The 14,960-nt window shown below is 44.1% G+C and overlaps 1 protein-coding gene across 3 annotated transcripts in view; it reads left to right on the top strand.

The window, feature by feature from the left end:
* Window positions 1-14,960, top strand: part of LOC121567694 (phosphatidylinositol 4,5-bisphosphate 3-kinase catalytic subunit beta isoform-like) — a 61,937-nt gene that overhangs the window by 26,841 nt on the left and 20,136 nt on the right. For all 3 annotated transcript variants that reach the window (XM_041877914.2, XM_045218814.1, XM_045218811.1), the window contains 3 exons: window positions 6,100-6,286; window positions 9,139-9,367; window positions 13,586-13,815. In XM_041877914.2, the coding sequence (XP_041733848.2) occupies window positions 6,134-6,286; window positions 9,139-9,367; window positions 13,586-13,815 (612 nt within the window). In that variant the 5' untranslated portion in view covers window positions 6,100-6,133. The remainder of the gene's footprint in view (window positions 1-6,099; window positions 6,287-9,138; window positions 9,368-13,585; window positions 13,816-14,960) is intronic.

The raw sequence follows: 14,960 nt of genomic DNA, 5'->3' as shown, positions 1-14,960 counted from the left end.
TATGTATGCATAAACAAAAACAGAAAGTGCAGTGGATAAAAGGACAATTAGCCACTTATCCTCCAACAAAGACGTTTCTTTAAGGTGGCAGGCTGTGGTATGTACAACAGTATGAATATTTCATTGTGTTTACACAGTGAAATTGTAGTAAGAATGTGTTAATTAGCATAACATTAGCTTTTCTCATTAAAGCTCCTATGATTGTAATGTAGGTGTAGCTTTGTTACAACACCATTGGCCTTTTTTGTAGTGCATGTGTTGATAATCCAAGGTGACTTCCTGTGTGTGTCGTCCTGCCATGGTTTAATACACACTCTTTCTGTGTTTCTGTGTTATACTCAACAGTATGTTTGCCAGTAGCCATGTTAACATTGGATGACATGGGCATTGGAGGGGTGTGGGGCCTCCAGTTGAACCCATCCAACACTGCAGCCTGCTGCATCCACACAGAGATAAATGTGTATATATATATATAAATATTAACATCATGTCTCACCATCTCTATCTTCTTTGTCTCTGTTTCCTCTCCTCATTCTCTCCCCCTCTCTTCATTGTTACTCTCTCTCTATCTCTTGCTCTCGCTCTCTTGCTCTCTCTTTCTCTCTTTCTCTCTCTTGCTCTCTCTTTCTCTCTCGCTCTCTCTTGCTCTCGCTCTCTCTCTCTCTCTCTCTCTTGCTCCCGCTCCCTCTCCCTCTCCCTCTCCCTCTCCCTCTCCCTCCCTCCATTATGTTTGACAGGAGTGAGTTCTCTGCCTCCACCCAAATGTTCTCCCAGAGGCCTCAGGTTCAAGTCAAGTGCAGCCACCCTGCACACTGAGTGGATTCCAAAGACAACCTGATTCAAGAACCGTGTGTGTGAGAGAGCACATGTGTCTGGGCATAGAGTGTGTCTGGGCATAGAGTGTGTCTGGGCATAGTGTTCACTACTGTATCTGTGTGTCCTTATCGTCGGTGGATGGCTCCTTGTTTATGAGTAGGTGTGTGTTTTGTGTGTGTTCACATGCCCAGAAGGAGGGGGGAGGGGAGGGGAGGGGAGGGGAGGGGGGTGCCAGACTTGTCTCAGAGCGGATATGACACACTGGAAGACAACACCACCAAACTCCCTGCTCTAGTGACTCTGCATCACACAACTGTCATCACACACATGCTCAGCTGAGTCAGAACAGTTTCAAAGAGTGGGAGATGAATGGTAGAGTGATGTTCAGTATCCAGGTGTGTACAGTGCTTAGTAATGTGTTGAGCCTAACCCTGATTAACACAGTGGTATCTGACTTTGGGCTGTGCTGTGCCTTCCAGCAGTTTATCCTCTTCCTTCTATGCCCTTACCTTCGAAACGTACATGCATACAATCAGAACCTGCATCTCCATCCCTAATCTCAGTAGTACTAGTTACACACACACACAGCCACCCTGCTGCCATTAGCCACTAGAATATCTGGAGGATTAAGCAGCGGTGCATTTAGAGTGGTCTGGGCTGAGCATGAAAGGAATCAGTTAACATTTACTCCTCCCTCCCTCCTATTTCCCTCCCTCTCTCCCTCACTCCACCCACAGGGCGATAAGTGGAAGGGGGGAGAGTTTAGAGCTGGCCTTTATGATGTCACATTGGATGCGTTATGGAGTCGACATGGATGCTTTGTGATGTCGCAATAAGCCTTTATAATAATAATAATAATAATATGCCATTTAGCAGACGCTTTTATCCAAAGCGACTTACAGTCATGCGTGCATACATTATTTAATTTTTTTGTGTATGGGTGGTCCCGGGGATCGAACCCACTACCTTGGCGTTACAAGCGCCGTGCTCTACCAGATGAGCTACAGAGGACGTCACTATGGATGATTTTATGATGTCACAATACTTGGGTTTTATTTCACAATGATTTGTGATGTTGTCTGCCTGGCCATAACTCTTGGCCACATCAGTACCCACTGATACAGGGTTGAGAGAGGGGGGAGAGGGACAGAGCAGAGAGGAGGTAGAGGGGGGTTGTAGAGAGAGCGCTAAATCCCATATCCTGGGCCACTTTCTCCCCCAAATGGCCAAATACAAGAGATGACTCTGATGTTTACCACAGAGACAGGAACAGATGGACAACCACAGTGTGTGTGTTGAGTAAATACAATCAAAGCCTTACACATACAATATGTTATCTCCACCATATACAGTATACATCCTCAATACCCTGTCCACTATAGTAGGCCTACTGTGTCCAGTTGATCCAGTTGATTGGTTTTGGACTGTACAGACCAGACCACAGCTATGATTTTGCTACAGTAGGCCTACATGTGAACTGCAGTAAAGGGTATTTATCCTCTTCAGTTTTTTTCTATCATATCCTGTTGTTAACATATCCTGTCTCAAGCACACAGCCACATTCTAAATCCAGAAGTAGGATCTTCTAGTGATTTCTACATTTCTGTCATGTTTGCGCAGCAGTGAGGGTTTGACATTCACACACACACCCTTCACAACCCTCACACACACTCCTAACACACCTGTTAGGTCGGGCCTCACACTGAGTCAGAACCACAGGTTTACACACACACTAGTGCTATATCAGAATGTGTTCTGGTCACCTAGAAGTGCTACCACTGTGTACCACGACACTTCCACAACTCATCGCCCTACTGACCTCTCTCACACACACACACACACACACACACACACTATTCCCCCCCACACAGCGCCCTACTGACCACAAACACACTCTATTTCCCCCCACTCTCTCACACACACACACTATCAAGGGGAGTTAACATGTTCAGAGAGGGAAGGGGCATGATCTGGCACAATGTGGGCTGATGTGGATCAGTGTGACTGGATGTGGTCAGTACAGTTCCGAAGCCCCCCTTCCCCCCCTGAACAACACCCACTCAGCTAGCGAGCTAGCAGAAACGCTGACTCAGGCTGCCCTAGTATAGATTGTGTGTGTGTGTGTGAGGGAGAATGTTTCCTCATTTACACCGGTACTGTATTTATAGTGGAGCGGGGGGTGGACTGTAGTTAACTCACTGTAGGATGTTTAGAAGAGTCACAGGGTCCTTAATCACTGACCATGACCTCATACCTCCCCCCTCCACTCTCTCACACACACACACACACACACCCACACACACTACCCCATTGTAGACTAGAGTACGTGTGACACTCCGCCACAGTTTACAAAGAACGTAAGGACATACTTGTTAATAATCCTAATCATAAAGTATTTGTCATGACGTCGTTGGAGAGACCTTTTCAATAGAAGAACGGTGTTACCGTGAACGGTCCTTTCTTCATTTCCACACTGACCATGATGGAATTATTTCATTAAGTGTGACAGTGGAATACATGTCATTAATATGGAGTAGAATGTCCTAGTTCTGCTATCACAGATACCCTTTACACTGTCATGATGAAATCACACCCGTACACACTCATTAACTCACTATCACAGGAGAAATCTTCTCATCAGCTATATATGGTTAACTCGACCTTATGCGCAAATCCTGCATTGATGTCAATGTGAGATTTGCATTTAGGTATTTTCGGGACACGTATCACACGTATTGGATTCAGTCCCCAGTGTTTAATTTCTTACAGAAACACACACACACCACACACACTCATTCACTCACTCACTCACTCACTCACTCACTCACTCACTCACTCACTCACTCACTCACACTCTCTCTCTCTCTCTGCCGGTTCCAGGTATAAGCGGAATATCAGGAAATATAGCTTTAAAACTGCAAAAGAATGTCTCTCCACCCCATGGCAAAATGTGTAGAACTGCAGGAAATGTACTTTAAAACAGATGATTTTTCTGTCCGCAGTCAAGAGGGGGGCCACTAAAAGGTTTTCCCCATGAGGTGGGTGGGCTTGTCATGCAAAATAGTGTAATCTTATTAGCTAAACAGAACTAGTTTAAACAGCAAAATTGTCACAAATCAGCTTTGTTTACATAGTGGGGATGAAAATGTAATTTTTGCTGCAATGATCTCTAAAATTCTGCGAATTAGGTCATCCACACCGTTGATATAGCAACGGACGCTAATAGTTTATCGAATCCCATTGAGACGCGGGGGCGATACTTTTTGGCATGACAGGCCTGCCAACCAAAAGGCTAGGGCATGCCATTTACACATACACCAATGCTCTGACACACTTTAATTTACCCATCGTTTGCTGTTTCCCCCTCCCCCAGGCCTGTCCTGTTCTCACACCAGAACCCCCTCCTGACCCAGAATCAGACCTCTGGCTGGCTTCCATCATGCACCTGGTAACCCTGATCACCTGGGGAGGTGTATGTGTGTGGTAGACATGCCAGGCAGCTCCATCCATGTCATAGTATGTCGCTGTACCATCACATGAAAGCACACCCATTGTAATTGCCGCCATTCTACTGATATCCAGTGTGTGTTAGTTGTGACTGCGTCAGACAGACGCACTGTGGTGTCACGTTTCCTTTCATGTATGTAACTGGGCTGCTCCGTGATGTCACTCTCTGGCTTCCTGCATTGTTTGTCTGAGACAGGCGTTCAACTGCACGTTTGATGAGGTGCTTAGTAGAGCTGGGTCATATGGACAAAAATCCATGTTACCATAAATTGCCTGAATTTATGTGATAACGATAAATGGAATGATACGTTTATAACATGAATGTGCACCACAGTTTATAACATGAATGTGCACCACAGTTTATAACATGAATGTGCACCACAGTTTATAACATGAATGTGCACCACAGTTTATAACATGAATGTGCACCACAGTTTATAACATGAATGTGCACCACAGTTTATAACATGAATGTGCACCACAGTTTTTTTTTAATGATCCTTTAAACTACTACTACAAGTTTGATGGTGTACCATCAATTGTCCAATTAACAATCACCCATATCAACAAACTTATTTCATTTCAAACTTCACATTTCTCTAGTATAGGCTACTTATCATAATGAACAATATCAGCAGAATGCCTGCGATAAGTGATTGTTATGGTCGGTGACAACAATTTTGGGTTTATCGTCCCAGCTCTAGTGCTTAGTTCCACCACTTACCAATGTGTGTGTGTGTGTGTGTGTTTAGTGTGTTTACTTAGCCCTGTCTTGGTGGCTTAGTAATTGTACAGTCCCTTTAAGAGAGAACGGCCTAGTTCTAGTTCAGAGTGTTGAACGGCAGTCAAAGAGCAGTTGTATCTGCATAGCTGATCATGTTAAGTGGCCAAGATGGTGGCTCCAAATGGGCCATGATACTGTACTCGCTGCAGAGCCAAAATGGACACAAGCACTTAACACCATTAGAGACAATGGGGCTGCTGCTGGATTTAATGGCCTGCTGTTATTGAGCCAAAATGGAGATTGAACTGTGGCCTGCTGGAGCACTTAAACACATGCTCTTCAGGAATAGATCATTACAGAAAAGCAACTGCGAGTGTGGATGGTCTATTTTGGTGAAACTGAGCCAGAATGGAAACTGGGAGACATGTGTTTCTTTACCGAAGCTGCTGAAGCACTTACTGTTGTGTGTGTGTGTGTGTGTGTGTGTGTGTGTGTGTGTTGGTTGGGGTGGTGGCACTTGAACCACCTCCTAAAACCCGAAACATCACGTTATATTTTCGAAGGGAATTTTGAAAACCTGCCAACTCCAGTCCCATACTAACTTCCGTCATTGCACATTCACAGGAGGATTTGAGAAATGGCAGCTAAATTTACCTTGACTCCCCGTTTACTTGATAATTGCCTTGGCAACGGCCTCAGGTCCAGGCGAGGGGGGGGAACCAGGGCATGTTGTCAGGGGTGAGGGGAGGGGTTGGTGACCTTTTGTTCCTGTGTTTGCTTAGTGGGCATTCCTCTGAGGGCTGGCGCTCACCCAACCATGGCCAGTCTGTCTGTCTGTTATACAGGGCTCCCCCTGGGGGTGAAGATGGAGTATTAGTCTCCTTAGCCAGACACCGCCCAACCTTTAGTCATCAGTAAAGGGCATCATACTATGGCTACATCTCAATAGGACGATAGGAATTGGAAGAAGTCTGAGTTGTGTGCCATGCAGTTGTGTAGTACTTCAGCAGTTCATGGTTACTCTCCCTAACGATCATCTTTCCTCTTCCCAGGTCCTTATGGTTGAGCTGGGTGTTGGTCCCTGCTATGCCTCCCGCCATGACAGACCTCCTGGACATGTGGGCGGCCCACTCCCAGCTGTCTGGAGAGGACCTGGTCACTGTGGACTTCCTGTTACCCACCGGCATCTACATCCAGATGGACGTCCCCAGAGAGGCCACCATACAACACATCAAACTGGTAGGAGAGAGGGGAACAGGGGGTAGGTTTGAGTAGGTTTGTGTCGTGTGTGTCAGTGGAGTTTGTGGGGGTAGGTGGTGTGTGTGTGTGTGAAGTTGAATTACATGAAATATTTTTTTGCAAATGATGAGTGCCTATAGCTTAAGGTGAATCATTTCAGACAGCAGGTAAATCAATTTAGATCAGCATTGGAAAGTATAGCGGAGAGGCCTATGATGGGCCTACTGTGCATCTCAGTGTTTTTATTTATCGTTCTTATTGTTATCATGACAATTCAGTACAATTATGATGATATGAATTTATATCCACATTGCATGGCCAGTCCTACATCCTCTTCAACATGTCAGGCTGTTTTATCTCTTCAATTAGAATCAAACCCATAAACATTAGTTTACAACATTTATTAGTTTAACATTACGCAGATTGGTTAGGATTGTTTTAATGAATGACTCTGGGTGCTGCCTGGCTGAAGTTCTGCTTCTGAGACATTGTAAAAGGCCATCATAATAACTAGAACACGCTGTAGGCTGCTGTAGACTGTCGTCTCCTCTCCAGTCCAGACAGACGCTCTCTAATGGGTGTTATGACACAGCTGGCGGCTGGTGTGATTTGTTTGTCTCTGAGCTGCACTCACGGCATGCAAATATGCTATGACATCATGCATGACCCGGCTAGTGGGTAGAGGTGGGGTGGGATGGAGGCCAAAGGTCAGCAATGTAACAATGCACTGTAGTCTTTACCGTCATGGAAGGTGTCATATTTCAGTCACAATTCATGTTTTTTAATGGTTTTAGTTTTAGTTTAAGATGTAAATACTTTGGAGGATGGTAGTTATTTTTTTCCTGTGGTGAGATCCCTCCTGCTGAACCTCTTCCTGTGACCCTCTCCCTGCTGGTGTTTTCCTCCAGTCTGAGACACTTTCTGACACACACACACACACACACACACACACACACACACACAAACACATAGAGAGACACACACACACGTAGAGAGACACACACACACACGTAGAGACACACGTAGAGACACACGTAGAGACACACACACACACACGTAGAGATACACACACACGTAGAGACACACACACACGTAGAGACACACACTCACACACACGTAGAGACACACACACACGTAGAGACACACACACATAGAGACACACAGAGACATACCATGTTTTCCTCAGACAGTCTTCGTTGAATAGCACCTGGAGTTGTTAAGACGTTTGTTCTGTGAGTGTGAACAATGTCTGTTTCTCTGCACCCCTGGCTCCAGTGTTCCTAATGAGGAGTAACCTATCACTCCAATTCACAAAGTGTTTGTTTGTCTCTCTGCTTTTCATATGTCTATAAAACAGAACTAACAGACTCAATGACTTGTGATCTGTCTTGCAGTTATGCGGTTGTGTGTGAGAGTGAGTGAGTGAGAGAGAGAGTGAGAGAGAGAGTGAGAGAGAGAGTGAGAGAGAGAGTGAGAGAGAGAGACAGAGACAGAGAGACAGAGACCCACTCAGGTAGACCAGCAGCAGATGTATTTATTTCCCCAACTAAAGATGTTTAGGAGGAGAGTAGTCTCCAGACGGAAGGCCTGCCAGCCAGCTAACAACGTTAAATCTCACCCAGACACTGATTTATAGACAACACAGTGGCTGGGTGGAGAATAAAGATGTCGCCCCTGCTCAGACAGAACGTGGGCAGGACATTTATTAGGGGCACAATGACACACAGCCTCCATTAGAATACCTTGTCTTTCACTTTCTATTATAATATAAGGAAATATGCTCTGATATTCATCCTCGACTAGCCAACAGCACAGGAACCGTTGTGACTTGTACTCAATAAGTGTTGGTTTAGGGAAAAATACATTGTTGTGACCTTGCATAGCCATCCAATGTGCATGAAATAAAAAACAAACTGAATGTAAAAATATATATATATTCAAAAGATAACGTTGAAGGAAATGGCAAAGTTCAATAAAATGTCTCTTAAGTGAGGCTGTTATCCTGTTGCTTAAAGGTGCTGGCTTCCAAGAGGGAGTGTCATTTTAGAGAATAACAGTAGTAGTCATGTGGTCTCAGGATGGCTACAAATAGCATGGTGGTGAAATGTGACAGATAATTAGATGTCACACCACGGATAATAACAACCGATTTGTTAAGTAAAAGCAATTATTTGTCATGTGAACGTAGTATAGCCAAGTAGTAAACAGTAATCCAATCTATGATGCAGAAAAAGTTGAATACCGGGAGGATTTTGTTTTAGCCTCTAAAGAAGGTCTATACTTTGAGGGGACTTGGTCTGATGTTGTGGTCAGTAAGTTGGTAATGACGAAAGAATGTTGTGGCAAGAGGCTCAAGTTGTTTGTCTGAAGGGAGGAGAGTTGACATGACTCCTTGTCTACAAGTCTGTCCCCATGTTTCTCTTCTTAGTGCCCTTTAGCCTCAAACACACACACACACACACACACACACACACACAACGGGACATGATTCATGTCCTGATTGGTTTGTAGAAGTAAGATTCATGTCCTGATTGGTCTATTCAGGACCTGTGTAATGTTTGTTTCCCTGTCATCATATGACATCATATGGTTGTTGTTCAACCATTGGTTCTTAGCATTTCAGTCGTGATGATTCTTAGAACTACTGTTGGCTTTAGAATCTGGATTATTGTGATGTTAGTCATGATGCTATTGGCTAATAATTGAGGTTCCACTTGTTATTGTAGATCGTGTATTGTAGAGGCTGAGCCTGTCTCTGTGTAGCCCGTGATCATACAGGTAGATTGTGTCAACTTGTCTTGCCATAGTTTTTGTAATAACTGTGTTATCCCCCACCTCCTCCTTCCTCATAGCTCCTATGGAAGCAGGCCCAGTCGTACCCCCTGTTCCCGTCTCTGGGGGAGATGGAGGGCCACATGTTTGAGTGTGTGAACCAGGCAGCGGTGCACGAGGAGCTGGAGGATGAGACCAGGCGCCTCTGTGATGTCAGGCCCTTCTGGCCCATGCTCAAACTGGTCACACGCAACTGTGGCCGCGCCGAACGCCTGCTCGACTCCAAGATCGGCGTGCTCATCGGAAAAGGTGACACACTCACACACAGTAACAGTAGACCCCCACACTGATGTTTGACCTATGTGACCTGTGGTTTAAACAGAGTAGGGATGCTCCTAGACAGTGATCACTCACACACACACACACACACACACACACACACACACACATACTCCTCAGACACAGCACCACAGTTTAATCTCTGTCTCCAGTATATTCATATCCGCTTTGCCTTGGCGGTCAGATCTGAGTCTTGTCTTCAGATGTCTCATGTCATCATCCCAGTATCAGCTGAAGTCAGGCCCGTCGGATAGAAAACAATCTGGTTAGAATAGACAGGCTCCTGATGTCTGTTGCATCATCCGTCACTCACTATTATCTGTGATGGTGATAAGATGCTGTGCTGAGTGGAGGAGGCAAGCCAGACCACCACTGTAATGGTAGGGAAGATAAAGCCCCAGGGTGGAACGGTCAATCTATTGAGTTAATACACACAAACAGAAATATGCTTGCACACATACAGTACCAGTCAAAAGTATGGAGACACCTACTCATTCAAGGGTTTTTCTTTATTTTTACTATTTTCTACATTGTAGAATAATAATGAAGACATCAGAACTATGAAATAACACATATGGAATCATGTAGTAACCAAAAAAGTGTTAAACAAATCAAAATATATTTTAGATTCTTCAAAGTAGGTACCCTTTGCCTTGATGACAGCGTTGCACACTCTTGGCATTCTCTCAACCAGCTTCACCTGGAATGCTTTTCCAACAGTCTTGAAGGAGTTCCCACATATGCTGAGCACTTGTTGGCTCCTTTTCCTTCACTCTGCGGTCCAACTCATCCCAAACCATCTCAATTGGGTTGAGATCGGGTGATTGTGGAGGCCAGGTCATCTGATGCAAAACTCCATCCCTCTCCTTCTTGGTCAAATAGCCCTTACACAGCCTGGAGGTGTGTTGAGTCATTATCCTGTTGAAAAACAAATGATAGTCCCTCTAAGCGCAAACCAGATGGGATGGTGTATCGCTGCAGAATGCTGTGGTAGCCATGCTGGTTAAGTGTGCCTTGAATTCTAAATAAATCACAGACAGTGTAATCAGCAAAGCACCATCACACCACCTCCTCCATGCTTCAAGGTGGGAACCACATATGCGGAGATCATCTGTTCACCTACTCTGAGTCTCACAAAGACACGGCGGTTGGAACCTAAAATCTCATATTTGGACTCATCAGACCAAAGGACAGATTTCCACCGGTCTAATGTCCATTGCTCGTGTTTCTTGGCCCAAGCAAGTCTCTTCTTCTTATTGGTGTCCTTTTAGTAGAGGTTTCTTTTCAGCAATTCGACCATGAAGGCCTGATTCCCGCAGTCTCCTCTGAACAGTTGATGTTGAGATGTGTCTGTGACTTGAACTCTGTGAAGCATTTATTTGGGCTGCAATTTCTGAGGCTGGTAACTCTAATGAACTTATCCTCTGCAGCAGAGGTAACTCTTGGTCTTCCTTTCCTGTGGCGGTCCTCATGAGAGCCAGTTTCATCATAGCGCTTGATGGTTTTTGCGACTGCACTTGAAGAAACTTACAAAGTTCTTGTCACAACACAACTGATTGGCTCAAACGCATTAAGAAGGAAAGAAATTCCACAAATTAACTTTTAGCAAGGCACAACTGTTAATTGAAATGCATTCCAGGTGACTACCTCATGAAGCTGGTTGAGAGAATGCCAAGCGTGTGCAAAGCTGTCATCAAGGCAAAGGGTGGCTATTTGAAGAATCTCAAATATAAAATATATTTTGTTTTGTTTAACACTTTTTTGGTTACTACATGATTCCATATGTGTTATTTCATAGTTCTGATGTCTTCACTATTATTCTACAATGTAGAAAATAGTAAAAATAAAGAAAAATCCTTGAATGAGTAGGTGTGTCCAAACTTTTGACTGGTACTGTATATGCATGCACGCTAACACACTATTGATGCGTCGGTTGACTCATAACCCGCAGTCCCTGCAGTTATATACGCGGGGCAGAAGGTTTTAGGGTCATTAAAGGTCAATAAATATTGTGTGGCTGAAGGGCAGGTTGAATAAAGAGAAACAATCTTAAAAATCCATAAATGTAAATGCAATTTATATCTATCTATATGCTACATTGAGATGTTTATTTAATTATTTTAGGCTATTTGGGTATTAGTGCATGAGCCTAAGCTTTAGGACTTAACTGTACACGCGCCAAATAGTCTACACAGCCAATCGCCAAATAATGCTTTTGGGAATGGCCAGAAAAAGTTAACATCAATACACAGACGGCAAAAAGGACATTGTCGAAGTTTAATTCAATAAGACGAAAGCTGCGAAAGGAGAGTTAAAAATAAAGAGAAGGGAGGGCCGGAAATGTAATGTTTGGAAATGATTTGGTGAAGTATTATAAGAGGATGATAGCAGTGCCGGCTATGTTCTGTACAAATTCAACAGTCACAAGACAGGGACTTCAAATAGGCCTATGGCATGTCAAGGGAACTGTAGCCTACTGTTTAGATGGGTTAAATGGAAACTGAAATCTGGACACTGACTGTAGCTCTATAACTGCTCACACAGCATTAATATTAACTCCTGCAGAATGAAGCATTTCTTGCAATAAAATGATACACCAAATGTAGGCAACATTTTAACTTGGGAACAGGAGTGAAGAAATGTGATTTATTTATTTCTGCATCTTGAGAGAATGCAATGCTCAGTTAGATACCATCTGTAGAGGTGCTATCTTCATCATAAAAGCTGATAGTACAGTATTTCAACCACATAAAATATGCATCCAAACTGAAATCTTATCAGAAACACATTGGGTCGTTTTCACAGCTTTCTTTTTCCTTACAACGGTCAAATTGAATGTTATTTGGACATTTAGCATTGTTTTGCATGATTGTATTTTCTCCCCAGCCCCTAAACGTCTTTGCTTCGCAAAAATGACAGAACTTTACCGACATCAACTGGTTTGAAGCATTCAATCTATTGATCTATGACATTATTCTGTTGAGCAAGGGTTTATTTAGTCTTCATACAGGGGTTTATTTAGTTCACATATAGTCCAACAGTTGCGGATGGGTTATTAGCAAATGCGGGTGTGGGTGAACAAACAGCTGACCCGCGCACCACTGTTAAAAACACACACACACACACACACACACACACACACACACACACACACACACAACACACACTAAGTCTCACTTACAAACTCTCTCTCTCACTCACCCATATATGCACATAAGTATACGTGTGTATACACACACACACACACACACACACACACACACAGCGTCATGTTGGCCTGAGGCTGTGTGGGGACAGAGATGGTAGGGGGGTCTATGGAGGTCCTCCAGGCTGCTGGCCAACCAGGCCTGTTCAGAGAGGGAGTCGGTCAGTGATAGTAATTGAAGGAGACTTATCCCATATTGATATTTTCCCTCTTGGCTCCAATTTTGTCAGATGTGATCTGTAAAAGGCTTTTGTCAGTAAGCGGTACTCAAAACAGACCTCAGGCGCTGGCTAGCCACACACCCACACACTGAAAAGCGCGCACACACACACACACACACACACACACACAAGCTAATAATGCAGTCCAGAGGCATCCTCTGAGAGCTGAGGGTCATATGAATGTTTAATGGTTTTAAATGTCAACATGTGTTTTTTATCATCCAAAGCATTCTACGGCCCCAAAATACCAAGCTCTGTTCAATTAGTAGATATAATGAATTCAGGATCTAGATTTTATACCCAGTGAACGTTGTATTTCAGTGAAAACAGTAGGTTAGAGTTCAACACTCTTGAGATTGAATTGTCATTTGTAATCCCTCATAAACATGAATGTTACCACGCCAGGTATGTGTCAGTCACAGAGGGAGTGCATTAAACATGAATGGTAATGCCTTTTAATGCAGTGCCGTTAGACCCACTCATGCAGAGGTTATACTCTGGTTTTTCACATGCTTTAGTGCTTATGTCATTGTGGTGTTGCGTTTGACCTCTTATGAACCTGTTACACCGTGCTTATAAAGCTTAATGACTGCTCACAGGTGTTCACAAACGGAACACTATCGATAAAATACATCTTTGGTGTCAAATGTTGTAAAACCTCTTGTGGCCTTTTTATGCACTCCTTATCACCTGCAAAAGTCGTTATGCAGTGCTTATAAAGTGTTTATGAAGAGCTTATGAAGCTTCACGAACCATTCACAGGTCTCCACGAGCTGGATGCTCTCCAGGACCAGGAGGTGAAGGACTTCCGCAGTAAGATGTTCCGTATCAGCGAGGAGAAGATGCAGCGGGTACAGCTGATGACCTGGAGCGAGTGGCTGCAGGCCTGCTTCTCTCCACAGCTGGAGCCAGGGGGAGGAGCCACAGACGGTGTCAACGACAAACAGGCCGAGGCCAGCCTCAAAGTCACCATGCATTTTGACCAGTCCCAGGTACCTGTCTGTACACACTGAGAGCACAATATGTCCTACCAGAAATACTTACACAAAGCAAAATATAACCAACAATAGGACCATTATCGCTCTCTTCTACTAGTCATCATTTACAATACTACACACCCCTGGCTGTCATCAGTCAGTAGTCATCATTTACAATACTACACACCCTCGGCTGTCATCAATCAGCAGTCATCATTTACAATACTACACACCCTCGGCTGTCATCCATCAGCAGTCATCATTTACAATACTACACACCCTCGGCTGTCATCAATCTGTAGTCGCCATTTACAATACTACATACCCTCGGCTGTCATCAATCAGTAGTCACCATTTACAATATTACACACCCTTGGCTGTCATCAATCAGCAGTCTCCATTTACAATACTACACACCCTCGGCTGTCATCAGTAGTTATCATATACATACAACAGTATGCGGACAGACACTGAGTATACAAAACATTAAGAACTCCTGCTCTTTCCATGACAGACTGACCAGGTGAATCCAGGTGAAAGCTATGATCCCTTACTGATGTCACTTGTTAAATGCACTTCAATCAGTGTATATGAAGGGGAGGAGATGCGTTAAAGAAGGATTTTTAAGCCTGGAGACAATTGAGATATGGATTGGGTATGTGTGCCATTCAGAGGGTGAATGGGCAAGCCAAAATATTTAAATGCCTTTGAACGGGGTGTGGTAGTAGGTGCCAGTGGCACCGGTTTGTGTCAAGAATTGCAATGCTGCTGGGTTTTTAACGTTCAACAGTGTCCCATGTGTATCAAGAATGGTCCAACACCCAAAGGATATCCAGCCAACTTGACACAACTGTGGGAAGCAGGGGGGTGCAACTCAATATTAGGAAGGTGTTCCTAATGTTTGGTATACTCTGTAGGCTACAGACTAGTAAACAAACTCTCTCACACATATATTCTCCCCTCTCTTATCTCCTCTGTTGGCTGGCCCCTAATAGTACCTGGTCATGTGACAGTTGGCTGTCTGTTAATAGGACCTGGTCATGTGACAGTTGGCTGTCTGTTAATAGGACCTGGTCATATGACAGTTGGCTGGCCCCTAATAGGACCTGGTCATGTGACAGTTGGCTGTTTGTTAATAGGACCTGGTCATGTGACAGTTG

Source organism: Coregonus clupeaformis, chromosome 6, assembly GCF_020615455.1.
Source record: "Coregonus clupeaformis isolate EN_2021a chromosome 6, ASM2061545v1, whole genome shotgun sequence".
In the NCBI taxonomy this organism is placed as follows: domain Eukaryota; kingdom Metazoa; phylum Chordata; class Actinopteri; order Salmoniformes; family Salmonidae; genus Coregonus; species Coregonus clupeaformis.
The sequence above is the reverse complement of the archived record's forward strand: the minus strand, read 5'-3'. Positions and strand labels throughout refer to the sequence as shown.